This window comes from Cadophora gregata (assembly GCF_030347475.1).
Source record: "Cadophora gregata isolate MNR1 chromosome Unknown scaffold_2, whole genome shotgun sequence".
In the NCBI taxonomy this organism is placed as follows: Eukaryota; Fungi; Ascomycota; class Leotiomycetes; order Helotiales; family Ploettnerulaceae; genus Cadophora; species Cadophora gregata.
This window is the reverse complement of record NW_026695925.1, coordinates 1735211-1751651: the sequence shown is the minus strand read 5'-3', so window position 1 is coordinate 1751651 and position 16441 is coordinate 1735211. Positions and strand designations below refer to the sequence as shown.

General features: G+C 49.2%; 7 protein-coding genes across 7 annotated transcripts; 3 read left to right on the top strand and 4 right to left on the bottom strand.

Annotated features, from left to right (window-relative positions):
• Window positions 1–210: 210 nt before the first annotated feature.
• Window positions 211–5343, top strand: ONS95_007866 (uncharacterized protein). Its single transcript, XM_058501389.1, has 10 exons — window positions 211–1285; window positions 1333–1515; window positions 1566–2070; window positions 2121–2292; window positions 2341–2502; window positions 2559–3002; window positions 3057–3331; window positions 3401–3543; window positions 3597–3702; window positions 3750–5343. Exons 1-10 carry the CDS (start codon window positions 518–520, stop codon window positions 3791–3793), a joined length of 2802 nt encoding a protein of 933 aa, XP_058362707.1. The 5' UTR covers window positions 211–517; the 3' UTR covers window positions 3794–5343.
• On the bottom strand, window positions 4058–4597 carry ONS95_007865 (uncharacterized protein; the record flags this gene model as incomplete). The annotated part of the gene is made up of 1 exon (XM_058501388.1): window positions 4058–4597. One exon carries the CDS (start codon window positions 4595–4597, stop codon window positions 4058–4060), a length of 540 nt encoding a protein of 179 aa, XP_058362708.1.
• Window positions 5344–5565: 222 nt separating the features above from the next.
• Window positions 5566–6088, top strand: ONS95_007864 (uncharacterized protein; the record flags this gene model as incomplete). Its single annotated transcript, XM_058501387.1, has 1 exon — window positions 5566–6088. The coding sequence occupies one exon, from the start codon at window positions 5566–5568 to the stop codon at window positions 5890–5892; it is 327 nt and encodes a 108-aa protein (XP_058362706.1). The 3' UTR covers window positions 5893–6088.
• Window positions 6089–6352: 264 nt separating this feature from the next.
• ONS95_007863 (uncharacterized protein) lies at window positions 6353–9474 on the bottom strand. The gene is made up of 2 exons (XM_058501386.1): window positions 8688–9474; window positions 6353–8287 (listed from the first exon to the last, which is right to left on the bottom strand). The coding sequence occupies exon 2, from the start codon at window positions 8198–8200 to the stop codon at window positions 6605–6607; it is 1596 nt and encodes a 531-aa protein (XP_058362705.1). The 5' UTR covers window positions 8201–8287; window positions 8688–9474; the 3' UTR covers window positions 6353–6604.
• A 63-nt stretch (window positions 9475–9537) lies between these two features.
• On the bottom strand, window positions 9538–10882 carry ONS95_007862 (uncharacterized protein). The gene is made up of 3 exons (XM_058501385.1): window positions 10502–10882; window positions 10219–10431; window positions 9538–10135 (listed from the first exon to the last, which is right to left on the bottom strand). Exons 1-3 carry the CDS (start codon window positions 10634–10636, stop codon window positions 9692–9694), a joined length of 792 nt encoding a protein of 263 aa, XP_058362704.1. The 5' UTR covers window positions 10637–10882; the 3' UTR covers window positions 9538–9691.
• Window positions 10883–11036: 154 nt separating this feature from the next.
• Window positions 11037–12666, top strand: ONS95_007861 (uncharacterized protein; the record flags this gene model as incomplete). Its single annotated transcript, XM_058501384.1, has 4 exons — window positions 11037–11328; window positions 11403–11773; window positions 11892–12288; window positions 12361–12666. The coding sequence occupies exons 1-4, from the start codon at window positions 11260–11262 to the stop codon at window positions 12664–12666; spliced, it is 1143 nt and encodes a 380-aa protein (XP_058362703.1). The 5' UTR covers window positions 11037–11259.
• Window positions 12667–13534: 868 nt separating this feature from the next.
• ONS95_007860 (uncharacterized protein) lies at window positions 13535–16401 on the bottom strand (the record flags this gene model as incomplete). The annotated part of the gene is made up of 2 exons (XM_058501383.1): window positions 14564–16401; window positions 13535–14516 (listed from the first exon to the last, which is right to left on the bottom strand). Exons 1-2 carry the CDS (start codon window positions 15424–15426, stop codon window positions 13535–13537), a joined length of 1845 nt encoding a protein of 614 aa, XP_058362702.1. The 5' UTR covers window positions 15427–16401.
• Between the last annotated feature and the right edge of the window lie 40 nt (window positions 16402–16441).

The window sequence follows — 16441 nt, the reverse complement described above, 5'->3', positions numbered from 1 at the left end:
GAGGTTCTGTGACGGGGGGCAGGGGTTGAGACACTAGACCATATCGGACTAGAGCGATCCAGTACATGGGCTCAGGGCCTCAGGCTGGCCTCTCTGAGTCTCTGGCTCAGGCTGCAGGTGGGCCCCCGAATCTCATCCGCCCGCCCTCCGCTCCAACGTCCCAAACCAGCTCCACCTGGGCACGTGAGACCTGCCCTTGCGCTGCCAACGGCCGACACCAGCCGGGACGGCTTTTCTGCCGCCCAGCGTTATTTCGACTTCGCAGCTTCAATGTCAGCACAACACAACACAACACAGCACAACACAAAATACCAAACACAAAACACAACAGCAGACGCGACAACATCACCCGCTTCTCTTTTTCATTGCTTCCCGCCCTTCCCTTCGGTAACTCTGCCTCGCTAGACCACCTCTCCCTTGATTGCTCACAACGATTCTGCCTCCCTGCATTGTTTGGCTTCATGGATCCGGACGCGTGCGGCAAGCTGCAGACGCCTCCTCGCTTAGCGCCTGCAATATGAATGTCAACAAGACCTTTCCCAGGAATGCCACAACGTGTCACAGCACAACAATAAATGCCCACACCAGCATTTCCCGAGCCGGAATAAAGAGAACCATTGATGAGTTTCAAGAAAAACAGAGCGGTGGTAAGAGCGTTCTTGGCGATATCACGAACAGATCGGAGTTTCGTCGGCCCGCGCTCCCTACCAATGGTCCCAAGCTCTTGAAAGCGGGCGAAATTCGTGATGTTATTGATCCTCAAGGTCCCTCGGAATACTCACAACGGAGAACTCTCGCACTCACTCCGTCGGCGAAGTCAAACCCGTTACTGGATCTATCTCATCCAGCCTACGGTTTGCCAACACAGTTGACCCAAAACCTTGCTTTGCTTGGCATAAAGTCAATCTACCCATGGCAATCCGAATGTCTTTTGAGAAGTGGCGCCCTGGACGGGGAAATAAACCTTGTTTATACTGCCCCGACTGGAGGTGGAAAATCCCTCGTTGCTGATGTATTGATGCTGAAAAAGATTATCGAGCATCCTGAAAAGAAGGCCTTGTTGGTTCTGCCCTATGTTGCACTTGTCCAGGAGAAGCTGAGATGGTTGAGGAAAGTTGTAGAGAGTTTGTCTAAATTGACAGAAAACTCTGATAACAATCAACGACCAACTCTCTACCGGACTCGTGGCGACGAAAATTTAGTGAAGGTTGTCGGGTTCTTTGGTGGAAGCAAGACGAAAACTACATGGCATGATATGGACATTGCTGTTTGCACGATTGAAAAGGTGCGCCACCAAATTCTCTTTGGAGTCCTCTAACTCATACAGAATAGGCAAATTCGCTGGTGAATACTGCCATTGATGAACACAACATCAAGAATCTTGGCGTGGTTGTCATGGATGAACTTCATATGCTCGATGATGAGGGCCGGGGTTACATCCTCGAACTAATGGCTACAAAGCTCTTGAGCCTTAGCCAAAATGTTCAGCTGATTGGAATGAGCGCTACTCTGAATGTAGGCACGTTTTCCAAAGTTGTTGGTATCTATTCCTAATGTTTGGACAGAATGCGGAATTGCTCGCAAAGTGGCTTGACAATGCGAAGTTCTATATCTCCAGATATCGTCCTGTTCCAGTTGAAGAGCATCTTGTGTTTGACAATGCAATTTACCCGGCTTCGAGCTCAACAAGATTCTTCAAAACAGCCACCCAGCTGAATGCTCAGACACAAGCCGAAGGCCAGACTCAACTATCGACACAAGCAAAACCAGAACCTTGGAGAATTATACAGCAATCGGAAAACAAAGAACTTTTAAATCCTTTGATCAATTCGGTCATTTCGCTTGCAAATGAGACCGCAAGGTCAGGATACGGTGCATTAGTATTCTGCAGTAGTCGGACAGGCTGTGAAAGAGATGCCGAGCTGATCAGTATGGCTTTACCACAGCCCTATGAGGTTGATACACTGATAATGGACCGTCGAACAGAACTTCTCAATGATCTGAGAAGTACGCCTACTGGTCTGGACCAGGTGCTGGAGAGAACGGTGCCAGTCGGGGTTGCATTTCATCGTGGGTAGTTTTAGAAGAAGATGGATTTTTCTGTCGCTGATAATGGATAGATGCCGGCCTGACAACTGAAGAACGCGATCTTATTGCAACGGCGTACGATCAGGGTATCATCAAGGTCATTGTTGCAACGTGTAGTTTGGCAGCAGGAATTAATCTTCCAGCGAGAAGGGTCATTCTTCACGGCGCTCGGATGGGTGCTGATTTGGTGGGACCATCTATGCTGTAAGCATTACCAACCTTCACAGATTCACAATACTAATTTCCATGAAGCAGACAAATGAGAGGGAGAGCTGGGCGGAAAGGTAAAGATGAGATTGGGGAAACCTATCTCTGCTGTCAAAAAAGCGATCTGGAGGATGTCGCCGAGCTCATGGAAGCCGAGCTCCCAAGTGTGGAGAGCTGTCTTGTTCCCGATAAAAGGGGCATCAAGAGGTACGCCTATAACATGCCTTGAAAGCCTCTGTGGATACCACTGATTGCATTGACAGAGCCTTATTAGAAGTTATTGCCACGAAACTAGCTTCGGATGATGAATCCATTGACGACTACATGAAAAAGACACTCTTATATCACTCAATGGACCACGAAGAATTAGCTAAAATGGTGGAATCAACAATGCAGGATCTAGAGGGAGATCAACTGGTCCAACGGACTAATGAATCCGGCTTCAAAGCTACTCTCCTGGGTGAAGCTATAGTAGCATCCTCTTTAACACCAGAAGACGGGCTTTTCATCCACCGAGAGCTCCGCAAGGCTCTACAAGCGTTCGTCATGGACGGGGAAATGCATGTTCTCTACTCTTTTACCCCAGTTCAAGCTGCGGTGACAAATATCAATTGGCGAATTTTTCGGAAGGAGATGGACGGATTTGACGAGAGTAATCTGAGAGCCATGGATTTCGTCGGACTGAAACCCTCTATCATTAACAAGATGCAAGCACTTAAACTCCTCTGGTGCGAGTGAGGAGCTAGACTAACAGATTGAAGGGCTCACGGCGGCACAATGAAAGAGACCACCCCTCAAGAGATTGAAACGGCCCGTATTTACAGACGTTTCTACTTCGCTCTACAACTCCGCGATCTATGCAACGAGGTTCCCATCCACACCGTAGCTCGTAAATACGATATTCCACGAGGAATAGTCCAGAACCTAGCACAGACATGTCATGGCTTCGCAGCTGGGATGATCAAGTTCTGCGAGCGGATGAACTGGGGAGCTCTAGCAGCTGTACTTGATCATTTTTCTGACAGATTGAGAGCTGGTATGTTATGTCTGCCATATCTAAATTCTCAGCAAAGGAATCCAAATGATTGTAGCTAACAGTTTTCAGGAGCCAAAGCAGATCTCCTAGCACTAGCAGAAATCACCTACATAAAAAGCCGAACAGCTCGAGTCTTCTGGGAAAACGGATTCAAAACAGTCGCAGCTATAGCTGCTGCAGATGTCAAGGATATCTGGCCTGTCTTGCTCCAGGTGAACACTTCAACACGCATTTATTACAGAGGTGCTAAGTGAAGATGATGCAGGCACAGCCAAAGAAATCGAAGCTTCCACCTGTGGAGGAGGCCAAATACCGCGAAAAGCTCATAACCAAAGCGAACACGATCTCTGCGTCCGCGACGAGACTATGGGGTATGACTCGTTCAAAAGTTGAGATCATGGAGACTTACTGTATACAGAAAAACAGATGCGAGAGGAGCTCGAGGAGGAAATGGAGTATTAGGTTGGCTCCACATACACGACAAATTACATATAGCTAGCGCTCTGATTTCCGCAAGTATCACATATCTTATTCGGAGAGCATTATTGATAGGCCCCACGCAGATAGTCTTTCTAGGTAGCAGAGATATCAACATATCCCAGAAATTCCCTGCGCCAGTACGCTTCCTGCTAGCGTGCCAGAGACCTCCCCACACGTTGAACAAAATTCACAGAAGTCAGGATACACCAACCAAAACGACTTGTTCAATCTACGAAGCCCTGGTCATCAGAACACTTCTCCTGAAACCCTCCCATCCTCCAAGATGTCGACCAGAACCTCCACCCTCCCCTCACCAGCTATCCCCACCCCTCTCTCACCATCCACCTCATCCACCCCCAAAAACCTTACCCTCTTCACTCTCCTCCCGTCACCATTCCCATCCCCAACCCCATCTCCACTCCTCAAAGTCCTTCCACCCCTCAAGATCCCCACAATCACAACCACATTCCTCCTCTTGGCCCTCTCCTTCGCTACCCATTCCCTCCTCTCCTGCTCCGTACACCTCTGGAAATACCACTGTAGCATATCTCTCCTCGAACGCCAAAGCCCGCTTAGAACCAATAGGAAAATGGAGATGAATACCAAGCCCCCAATGTGAGGTTGATGGTCCTGGAGCCAGGCTTCGATCTTGGTGCTTTGGAGTGTAATGAAGCTCATACCCTGGGAGGGGGTTGCGGTGAGGTCGCTTGGGGCTTGAGCTCGTATGGCTGAGGAGACGGTAGTGTTGGTGATGTTGAGAGGTGCGCCGGCTGAGAGGAAGTGCATGGTTGATTGAGGGTGTGGCATTTCGAGAGAGGTCAGGCTGTTGAGGTCCTGGTTTTGGAGAAGGCCTTCGTGAGGATTTCAGGGATGTCTGGATCTTAAAAACCAGAGGCAGTAAACCGGGCGTCGGAATCTGCTGCGACCTAGAAAGAGTGTCGAGGTGGTAACGCTATTTTGTATTCCTTTAAGTGATACCGGAATCGCATATTCACTCTTCCTCCCTCTTGTGTAAACAATAGTTACCTTAGAACCGTTGGAGGGACGTACACTGTACGTGGGAGTGAGCGTCAAATCATGGCTAGCTCATGCTAAGCGTAGGCACTAAAAATCAAGCAGAATGGGACATTCCGGTCAACAATGGCGGTTTTGCGTTGGAATGATAAAAGCTTGGTATAGTGACGGAAGTGTGGATTTACTATGATGGTAGGAGCGAAGCGGGCCGTTTCGCTACCATGGATCCTTCCCACTCTGTTATTCGATTCTCGCTCCACTAAAGAGAGCGTGGAATGGAGTCGCTTCAGATCAAAGATAAAACAATGTAGACGGAATCTTGATAATTCCTAACACAAGTCCAGCCTACCAAGACCTCGAGGCAAGCATCCCATACCAAGTCTCGCTTAGGCCAAACATCAAGTCAGATCCTACTCAACAAACTCACGGTCACCTACCACTTCCTAACCTGTTCTTCCCTCCGAACAGGATTAATCTTTATTAAATGGCCTGGTTTCTTTGAATAATTAACACAGAACGATATCTCCTTTGACAGTCTTCTCAAAGAAATGAATTCAACAAAGGGAAGTAAGAAGTCAACAAAGGCTCCCCCTACGAGTGAATACATAAGTAGCGTCCATGAGTCCTTGTAGAATAAAGTATGTAAATTAATGCAAGGTACATAGTAACAGAATTGTCAAGCAAGCAGCTCCATACACTAAACTTCAAAGGAGATCACTCTCGTGACAATCCAAAGCAAGATGTCTTTCGGACAAGAACTACCAGTCTCCCCAGCGAGAACTCACAGCGACAACGAGCACGACGATACCAATTCGCAATCATCTCAAGAAATTATTGACTCGAAACCCACCAGTCCCTCTCATTCAACGACCGCAGAAGACGATCTCAAGAACCTCAATTTCACCGAGCAAGACATCTCTTCATCCGACGATGGGGGAGAGAAACAGAGGCCGACACCGAACCCGGGCTGTTCAAAGACCCTGAGTCCATCCAAGCAAACAGTGCCGACATCCAAGAATTCAGCCGTCTCGCCGAATCGCTCTCACTCTTCGCATCCTGCCTCATAGTACCTCGACTTCCTTCGCCTCCTGCTTCACCAGACAAATCAAGATCCACTCACAATCTCCATCTCAATGTCAGCATTGATCCCTTCACCGACGCGGACAAAACTGAAGCGGAGTTTGGAGCCGACTTGCTGGAGTTAATTCAGGATCCGTCGCACAAAGGGAACAGTGAGTTGATTCAAGGGATTGGAAATTTGATGAGGAATTGGAAGGGGTTGCATGAGGGTTTGGAGAGGTGGAGGGCCGAGAAGAAGGGGGAGAGGGTTAGGAAGATGTATAAGCTGGAAAGGGAGGGGTAGGGGAGGTGTTCTTGGAGCGTATTCCAGCATGGAGAAGATTGCAAATCCAGCTAGCAACTTGGCTCGTCTTATGGAGGGATGAATATAATCAAATGTAACCACCATCACAGTTTCAATTTGGATGAATGACAAAACTTAGAACATGTGACGCAAAAGTGAAGTGTGGAGTAAATAGAAGAATTCTCAAAGACTAAAGTGGGTATAAGTAGGAAGCAAGAGAACCCCCGTGACATGGTCGATGCCGACCACCTCCGTCAAACTATGTACATACAGAACACCAACTGTATCAAGTGCCGTGCCGAGCAAGTAAAGTATTGAAACCCTAACGAGCCCAGACACTCCTTTACCATAAACATTAAAGTCATAAACCATGACACGGCATCATGGCCTTCAATCTTCCCACCTCACACCGTCTGTCAAACTTTCAACTCAACACTGATCTCCTCTCTCACTTTCGCACACCACTTCCAAATAGCCTCCTCGAATCCCTTTAGTGCCGTCCTGTCTGTACCACTTACAACGCCCATTACATCCACTTTAAGTACGACTTCCCATCTCAACTCGGCAGCTTTGATCCAATACCGCAAGTTCTCCGCACAGCGATACGGCTTGCCGAAATCCGTGTGCCACTTGTCAATAGCTCCGAATGGGCGCTTGCTCTTCCTCACAACCGCATTATGTAATTTGACCAATCTCATTCCAGTTCTCATATCATCCAGGAATTTGGTTGGTAGAGCCTCGTCAGCGACCTCGTCACTAGACTGGAATTCCGGAAGTGTCTCCGCTTCTGGATCCATGGATTTGATGAAAGCGTATTCCCGCTCAACATTTCTACCCTCCCAGGAATCATCGAGCCAAGTCCAGCTCGCCCGTTGCTTCCTCTCTGCCTCCTCCATAGCTTCCTCCTGGCTCAACAGGTCGTAGACGCTCACTACCCACTTCTCCATTGTCAACCGCTCCTCAGTTCGCATTCCAGCAGCGAAATTCCTCGTCGCCATGCGCTTGAGAACCTCCATGACTGAAAGCAGCTCGGCTCGGATCTTGCGTTCGGACTTGATTGCTGCAAGTCGCTGAGGCTGGTTGTGTGCTGTGTAGTACATTTTCGCAGCTCGAATGGCAAGTGTCATTATATCTAGAATGTGCATGCCCTGCAGCTCGTGCCAGCCTCGATTATCGTCTGCTGCGGGACTCTGTGGCTCACTGCCAGGTTTTTGGGGAGATGGTGGTGCTGATGTCGGATTTTGTTTGGCGTCTTCGAGTAGCTTCACAGCATCATCCAGGCACTTCTGTAGGTCGTCCTTGAGTTCTTCGAGAGTTGGCGGGTGTGGAATCTTCTTCTCGCGGTGATTGTATGTGCTAACTGTTGGAGGGAGCATATGTGGATGATCTGGGTCTTCCTCCTCCTCGCCACTGAAATAATCGTAATCCTCCTGTGTAGGACTTTCCACGAGCATGCCTCCCAGTCCCTGAGCATGAAGCTCGGGACTACTTCCCATGGACGCATATGACGAGTCCACATCTGATCCTAGCACCCTTGGAGTCAGGAACGAAGTGTCCAAAGCCGACAAATCCAGCGTGCCTCGAGTATCCTTCTTCTTCGCCAGTCTGCCTCCTTTTCCATCCAGTAGCCCTGTCCGCGCAAAGTAATATTGTAGATGTGCAATGCTGCCCAGACTTAAGACGCTCTCTCTCGATTGTGCCGAGGCAGCGAAATTTGTTCCCTGTGGCCTCACATAGCCACGTCTCTTTGGTTTCTCCAGTCCACCTGTTGACTGTCGATTCGAGTAGCTCGCAGATGACGACCGCGATACTGAAGTCCCAGAACTGTTGCTGCCTAGAGAATCTCTTCCCATTGAGCTTGCGTCGCCGGAGTACAAAGAACCCGTCGAGCCCAGGGAGACACTCCGCGAGAGCTCAGGGCAAGCTCCAATAGCTGGGGTAGGAGATGTGGAAGGCGAAGGGGATTCTCTGCGAAAGGAAGGCTTCGCTCTGAGGGGTTGTGTAGTCGCCATGATTTGTGTACAGTCCGTGCTTTCGAAAGACTGATTGATTATGCTGCGTTTGATCTGTTATTGCTCGATTTGATTGTTCCTGAGGCTCTGAAAGGAGTTACTAGCAAGTACTTGTAATTAGGGCACGCGTAGTAAGATGCGAACTGCCTTGGACACCGCCCTGCAGTGGCCTTGCAGTGTTGATAAACGATTTGCAAGAAAAAGGCCGGTTGCTGTGGAAGTTCGTGATACACAACGTCTCCGTGTACGAGTGGATGTTCGATTCGAAATTATGGCTGGAGGTCGGGCTGTTCCAAATAGGAGGGGGCGACAGGGGTGAGGTCCAGTATCGCGTCCGCTTTGAAACGGAATGAGTGCAGCGATAACCCACCGTGTTATTGATTTTAATCAACAGGCATAAACTTCTAGAACCCTTCGAGGCTTTCGACGTGTCAAGAGACTGAGTTTGTAAGAGGAAGCTGAAAATAATCATACAAGATCTTGATACCTTACTGTTCACATTACAGCACAGAAATAGAATTGGAATATTCAAGGCTTCTGCTCCCTTTAAGCCATTAATCTCGTGCTCCGGGCAACCGAACGCGTTCCTGAGAAATGAGCACGCCGGCCAAAGTATCAACTTGCATTGGTGGCTAAACGGTGAGTCGTGGCACTTTCGCGAGGTCTGTTTGATGATCCAAATTTGGAATCGATATTGCAAGGAATGTCAATCTGGCCAGCCAACAGTACCATGCCTCGTGCCTCGTTACGATTTATTCGTGTTTCGATATTCTCTTTGCACGAACGATTGATCTGTGCTATGGATGCTAGCTTTTGCCTCGGCTGAGTACTTCTCTTACTCGTTGAATAGCAGATCATATTTCACGCCTCTATCGACGGCTCCCCAGAAAGCCACAAAAACAGCCTCCAAACCTTCTGAAAAGTGGCTGACCACGTGATGTTGAAATAACTTTCTCGTTGACTTTACGAGTTTGCTGCCGAGGTAATCAATGGTCACTCAAATTGTGTGAAGAGACGTGGTACAGCTGCGAGGTCAGATTATTATTCCCCGCTTTCATCCACTGATGATATCGACGAGCGGCAGGTTGTTTGGTGCATTGTATGGAGCATTAAAGCTGCGAGGTGGACATGACCTCCGCTTGTGGTAAAATCGAGGGTAGCTACTGGAAAATACTATCATCGTTTGAGAGAGAATAGTAGGGCCTCGTAGTCTAACATAGACTGCCTGGAAGTGTTTCGGGGATGTGTTTACACCTTTTCACATGTCTCGCTTGTACGATTCGCAGCTCTTTTGACATCATTTTGGCCCAGTCCAGCCATTCTTCGCAATGAAACAGGCAACGAAATAGCAAGTTTGGCAGAAATGGCCCAGGCGAACTCAATTGTAGGCAGCCAGAAGCACAATTGCTTTTCAGCGGCTATTATATGAAGTCTTTAAACGTCCTTAGCAGATCATACGACTGCCCCGAAAATCTACAACAAACCCCCTCCCTACCTTCCCATCCATCCACCATCAACAACCAAAACATGTCCACTCACATAACTACTAGCACCACTTGCCAAATAAACCACGCTCCCCTTGAAATCCTCTGGTACGCCCCATCTACCCGCCGGAATTCTCTCACTAATACTCTTCAAGCGATTCGCATCTGCCAATAACGCGGTGTTCATCTCCGTAGCGATGTATCCCGGGGCAATAGCATTGACCGTGACACCTTTCGAGGACCATTCATTGGCAAGGGACTTGGTGAGTTGTGCTACAGCTCCTTTGGATGCGGCGTATGCTGGGACGGTAAGTCCACCTTGGAAGGTTAGGAGGGATGCGAAGTTGATGATACTGCCTCGACGGCCGGTGGAAGAGGGCTCAAGGGAGAGCATGTGTGCGCCAATGTCACGGCAGAGGGTGAAGACTGTGGTGAGGTTGACTTGGATGACCTGTTTATGTTAGACTTTTGCTCGTGCCTTATCTTCTCCTCAAAATAGAACTTGAGACAAGCTGAGAGCTGGGAAAGGCATACCTCATTCCAATCGTTGTCCGGAAACTCAGCACATGGATGTCTCCGCTGGATACCAGCACAGTTCACCAGGATCCGGATCTTATGCCCATCCTTCAAGATTGCAGGCGTGAGTGCCTTGACGTCAGCTTGCGAGGAGAGATCTGCTGTGTAGATAGTAGCCTTTCGTCCTAGGGCTTCAATTGCTTGTTGCGTAGCAGTGTTTGATCGGTCGCGCTGTCAGAACGTTAGAATTTGGAAGTCGAAATTGAGAATTGCTATTAGTGGAGAGTGGGAGAAACTACACCTGTATCAAAATGACATCTGCACCGCACTCAGCCAGAGCAACAGCTGCAGCTTGTCCAATACCCCTCGTTCCACCTGTGACAAGAGCAGTCTGCCCCTCCAACGAGAACATTGCCAGAGTTTGTGAAGCAGCCATCTTGTTTTTTCTGTTCTATTCTTTCTCAGTGAATCCGATTGATCGTTGTAAAGAAGTATATCAAGTGAAGCAACAGAAAGACGGAAGAAATAACGTCAGAGAGTTTGTCGGCACCGGCAAATGAAATCAACAATTCTGGTGCAGGCCAGACCTCCGAGAACCCCTCCTCCGCTACAATGTCCCTCCGAAACGCGGGCACGACACTGCTAGTGTGCAGCTCCCAGTGGGGAAAATTGCCGTTTCCAGAGGGCGTTCCAGCCACAAAGCCACTGGGCACCAGCTGGGCACCCCGCGTGAGGGGTCCACGGCGGGGCACAGTGGAGGGCATCATCCCTGGCACCTTCCACCGAAGCTGCATGCCGTCAGAAGCCGACCTCGCGATTTCGCTGTTACAGGACAAGTACAAGTGGGATGGGATGGGATGGATTGCCATCTTGAATAGCCGACTTTCACACCTGCTGGACGGCGTAAGACTTATTTCCTTACCTACAGAATTTCCTTGCACTTTATTGTACATGAGAGATTATCCTTCTTGTTCAACTATCTCAATTGAAGCATCCGGAAACCCCTTATTGAACACTTTCGAAACAAGAATTTTGCGAATTGAATAGGAAACCTTCAAGATGGCTACAGCGACAAAAACTGAGAAAGTCGTAGCTTCAGTACTCCACGGAGTAAAAGATTTGAAGATAGTGAGTCTCACATTATGGACAGAGCCCAAGTTGTCGTTGCGATGAAGATATACCTGCTAACTTCCAACCTCCAGGAACATCGCGATCTCCCAACACCAGCCTCATCCGAAGTCCAAGTCGCCGTCCAATCCACCGGTCTCTGCGGTTCCGATCTCCACTACTTCAACCACTACCGCAATGGCGACATTATCGTGCGAGAGCCTTTGACACTCGGCCACGAATCGTCCGGCGTCGTAACAGCAGTCGGCAGCTCCGTCACATCTCTCCAAGTCGGCGACAGAGTCGCCCTCGAAGTCGGACTGCCATGTCTCGAGTGCGAGCTGTGTACGTCTGGACGCTACAACATCTGCAAGGAATTGCGGTTCAGGAGTTCTGCGAAGTCATTTCCCCATTTCCAGGGGACTTTGCAGGCGAAGATTAACCACCCTGCGGTGTATTGCCATAAGTATGTCCCAGATCCCAGATCTCCTCAAAACTTGAAATGTCAAACCTTTACCCAAGGCATGAGAGGAAGATCGTAAAACGAGAAAATAAGAGCATGTAAAAGCTAACACAGCCCAAAGACTGCCACAAAACGTCTCCCTCTCCACCGGCGCAATCCTCGAACCGCTCGGTGTAGCCATCCACGGCATGCGCCGCGCCTCCCTCCCCAAAGGAAGTACGGTCCTCATCTTCGGCGCTGGAGCAGTCGGCCTCCTCTGCGCAGCAATGTGCAAAGTTTACGGCGCCTCCACCGTAATCATCGCCGATATCCAAGCCGAGCGCGTCGAGTTTGCCGTGCAGAACAAGTTTGCTGACCAGAAGGTTGTGGTGCCGATGAAGAGGCCGCAAGCGATCGAGGAGAAATTGGCGTTCGCGAAGGAGGTGGCGGAGTTAGTTAAAGCGACAGTTGGTGGGAAGGAAGTGGATGCTGTATTTGAGTGCACAGGCGTGGAGAGCTGTTTGCAAGCTTCTATTTATGTACTTCTCCCCTTTCCTTCTTTTCCCCCGACATGATTTGAGAATATCTCGCTAACCACCATCAATAAACAGTCTACCCGCCCCGGTGGCAGGATCATGCTCATCGGAATGGGCTCACCCATCCAAACGCTCCCCATATCCGCCACTGCTCTCCGCGAGATCGACCTCGTAGGCGTCTTCCGCTACGCCAACACCTACGACGAAGCTATCAAGCTCGTCTCGAGCAACAACTCTCTTCTTCCCGATCTCTCAAAACTTATCACGCAGACTTTCAAAGGTTTCGACGACATCCCCAATGCATTTGCTATGGCCGGTCGCGTGAAGGATGATGAGGGAAATTTGGTGCTGAAGGTTGTGGTAGACACGACGAAGCTTTGAAACGATTTGCGAATGGAAGAATATTTGCTAGCAATGAATGTAAAGGAAAGGGATGGGATCGTAGACAAAATCAAGTTCGCGATAATATAGTAGAAATAAGCCGGTCGAGCGCCATTTGTGCTTCATTTCGTAGACACCTATTATAAGCCGAGGGCGAGAATTCAATATCAGGAGACTCCAAATGTATCGCTGGTATCGCTGGTATCGCTCTGAGTCGCCCAACGCGCCTCGCTACCGAAGCGAAATCAACAATGCAACAAACAGAACATTCCCCTGTTCAAGCCTCGATTCACTTTCGCCTCATTAACTCTTCACTCTCTCCTTTCGTCACTCGTAGTCGTCTCACTCTCATCTCTCCTCTCTTCACTTTCCACCTAGTCCACCTCAAAGTCAATGTCCAAAATCGGCATTGCCTCTTTACAAGCATTACATCACATGAATGTAATTGTTTTCTGATTTCTTTTCATCTCAATTAAGCCCCAGGCTTTTTATCATCCACTACCTCCCACTGCCCCCCCCCGAAACCTCCTTCCAAGCACGCTTCTGCTGTGGTATTACTATGTACAAATGCATATCCTCTCTCCTCTCCTCTCCTCTCTACTCTCCTATCACCCGAAATTCTCCAATGAAAACCTCTATTTCGAGGGAATAAAAAAGTGAGTGTATCGACTTCACACGAGCAATCCACAACCCACCAACGCCAAACCATGCAATGCAACGCAAGACATGCAGAAATGCCTCTCAATCAAACCCTAGACCCCATCATAGAAAGAAACACATATACACATACGCACCCAGAAGAAATCGCTATCAGACCAGCAAAAGGATTTGCGTTTCGTCAATGACCAGGAAGAATGGCATTCCAAAATCACCAAGACACACCCCTCCACTCGAAATCGCCATCGATATTGACCCACTTGCCCTGATCAATAGCCGCCTCCCATCCCATCATAACAGCCAGTATCTTGCAGCCCATACTACTAACTGTGCACACAAGACGATCACTAGCCTTCCCTAGAACCGCGAGATCCATCAGGTATGCTCGTCCGACAAGCTGTCGTAGTCGCAGAGCTTCGTTTGTAGGTGGTAGATTCGTATCAGGCGTCTCAACAGCTGTAGCTGGGACACTGGTCGGCTTTCCCAAGCTCCAGAACATGCCGGCGAAGAAGCCACCTTCCCAGCCCACATTCTCATCGACAAATTTGCGGATTGCGCCGCCAGTTGGCTTGGCAGAGTCGACACTTTTCTTCGAGGCCAGGCGAATGAGTTCTTGAGCTCTTACTGCATGAGAGAATTCGTCCGAATCGTAAACGTCTGGGTCGTCGGATGCTACGACGAAGATACTGTGCATCTCAGCCATCAAGTTCTCTTCTCCACCCGGCCCTGAGCTGTTGAAAGTATCGTAAAGGATCCCTCGTGCCTTATCGCCGTACCGATCGAGTGGAACATATGCATCCTTGTACTGGAACTCGTAAGGGTGTCTGTCACCATGACGAACGTGGACGCCAATGATGATGCCATTCTCTGTTTCTGGTGGGGGCCGAACAGTCTTATCTAGGAGAACGGAGATGCGGTCCTCAACATATTTCTGATCCCCATCGTTAAGCTTGAAAAGTGCCTCATAGCCAGCACGAGCTAACGCATAAATTGGCTTCTGGCGATAGACCTCCATCTTGCGGGGGTCTTCGAACTCTTCATTGAATGATCCTCCTAGCGTCCAGGGAGCTGTTCCAGCTGATACCACCAGATGGCGGGCATGATGTGGACAAGGAAGCATCTCGTGTCTTGGTGGGGGTCTGCAGCCTGGATTTGGCGGAGAACGAAAGTAGTTGGTATAGCTGCCGTATGCCCTATATAATGTTAGTATACCGTCAATGAAGATGTTTAATTCCCATACCATCTCGAGTCATCGACAAAGAAATCCCTTCCTTCCTTCTGCGCCAATCCGTAGGCAGTCCACATCATCATCAAAGTCTTTCCCAATCCGGCATCCGATGTCTCCATCACGAAAATCAAAGTCTTCTCGCATTCCTTCGAGTCGATCAACCCATCCGTATTCTCTCCTACCAGCGACCCCCCTTCCTTCATCGTCGTCTTTGCTTTGGGTCCAGGGAGCAATCCATAGAATTCCGCCTCAGCTACATCCATGAAATTCTGGTCCACGTGGTAGTAATTGTGATGGAAATGCTGCTTATGAATATGAGCATGTAAATCTGCAACATGATTCGCAACCTCCATGTTCTGCTGACATATCTCTGCATATTGCTTGGGTTGTAGAGGGAATTCGTGATCCGGAGGAATTGAAACGGTCCACTTGGATCTCCCCCGTTTGTCTGTAACCACAACCGGGGTTGGGAAATCTGGCAATTCATCTTCTCCAACAATCTCAAACTCCTCCCCAGAGTGTGTACTCCAACCCACAGGCCGCCTAACTTGATCTAACTGTAATCTCATGAATCGTAGTCCCACGTATAACATCGTCAATACACCAACCACCCAGCACGCTGCCCTCAGACATCTCCTCGGTGTATGGGTAGGTGTTGGCTTCCCATGCCTGGGCACTGAAGCTGGAAGTCCAGGAGAAGGAGGTGGTGAGACAATCAGATGTTGGAAGCTGAACCGAGAAGAAGTCGAGGATGTGGGACCTCGATCCGAGCCATCGTATTTCCCTGGTCGTAAGCTCAGCCGAGGAGACTTCCGTGACGAGAGAATCATATCTGCGTGTGTATAGGTTTTCTTCAAGTCAAGGCGAGGTGGCATTTGAAAATAAATGGCGCAGCCAAAGTGAAGGGGGCGTTTCTGAACCGAATCGCAGAAATCGTACTGTTTGAATAACTGAAGGAGCGTAGCAAGTACTTTTGGTATTTGAGAAAATGAATCGAAGAACTCGTACGTCGTGCAAAGAAGATCGACCGTTGAATGGGTCTATGAAAGTGCTATTGTGCCTGCACAGGAAGAATAAATTAGGGAAGGGACATCAAGACATTGAATCCAGAAATTCGAGGTCGAGACCAGAGCCGGACGACGAAAGGGAGTGAAGACAGGGACGCAAGGCTGTTTTATTGATTGAATAGGTACCGAAGCCACACCGCGGTGAGCCAACGAGAACCGGCACCGAACAGGCCAAAGATTTCAGGAACAAACAGAACCACGGAACCTACGGCCCACCTATCGAAGTGTCGGAGACAGATTAAAAAGCTGTTGTTGGATAGTGCTTGGCAACCGAATCTGGACTGTGGAGAAGTCCACCAGGGCGCGAGATAGATTGCGGGTGGAGGAGACGTCCAAATGAGGCACTGGTGAATCAAGAACCAAATGAGTTGGAGGAGGAGAAGAAGAAGGAAGCAGGACAGCAACGTGGTCGGTCGTTGAAGAATAGAAACCAGACCAGACCAGTCCAAGTGAAGTAAATCTGTCTGTCCAATGCGATGCAAATCCTCGCTCCGTCCCTGTCGAGCCTGTTCAGGATCTACATGCAGCCGCGGCAGACAGGAAGAGAAACAACCAACAAATGAACAGGCCGGGTTGATCGAGTTTGTCGAATGAAGTGAAAGTGAGTGACGGCAAGGGAGGAATGGGAAGAGATGATGACGAGTTTCCGAAAGGAAGGGGAGAAAAATGGTCATCTCATCCTGGATTGCTTGTCAGAAGGAGAAGGAGAGGAGAGGACAGACACGACGGGGCAGCAGAAACCGACTTGATACACGATGGATAACAGTGCGTTGCGTTGCGTTGCGTTGCGTGGAGGGAGGAGGGAGGGGAGTGTCCGTGGGAA

Excerpts from the sequence above, each read along its gene's own strand:
- ONS95_007863 (XM_058501386.1), bottom strand. The coding sequence starts at position 8,200 with ATGGCGACTACACAACCCCTCAGAGCGAAGCCTTCCTTTCGCAGAGAA.
- ONS95_007866 (XM_058501389.1), top strand. The coding sequence starts at position 518 with ATGAATGTCAACAAGACCTTTCCCAGGAATGCCACAACGTGTCACAGC. Across the intron at positions 2,293-2,340 it reads TTGGTGGGACCATCTATGCT|CAGACAAATGAGAGGGAGAG; the intron begins GTAAGCATTACC and ends ATTTCCATGAAG. Across the intron at positions 3,003-3,056 it reads CCCTCTATCATTAACAAGAT|GGCTCACGGCGGCACAATGA; the intron begins GCAAGCACTTAA and ends AACAGATTGAAG.
- ONS95_007862 (XM_058501385.1), bottom strand. The coding sequence starts at position 10,636 with ATGGCTGCTTCACAAACTCTGGCAATGTTCTCGTTGGAGGGGCAGACT. Across the intron at positions 10,432-10,501 it reads CAGATGTCATTTTGATACAG|CGCGACCGATCAAACACTGC; the intron begins GTGTAGTTTCTC and ends ACGTTCTGACAG. Across the intron at positions 10,136-10,218 it reads CGGACAACGATTGGAATGAG|GTCATCCAAGTCAACCTCAC; the intron begins GTATGCCTTTCC and ends TAACATAAACAG.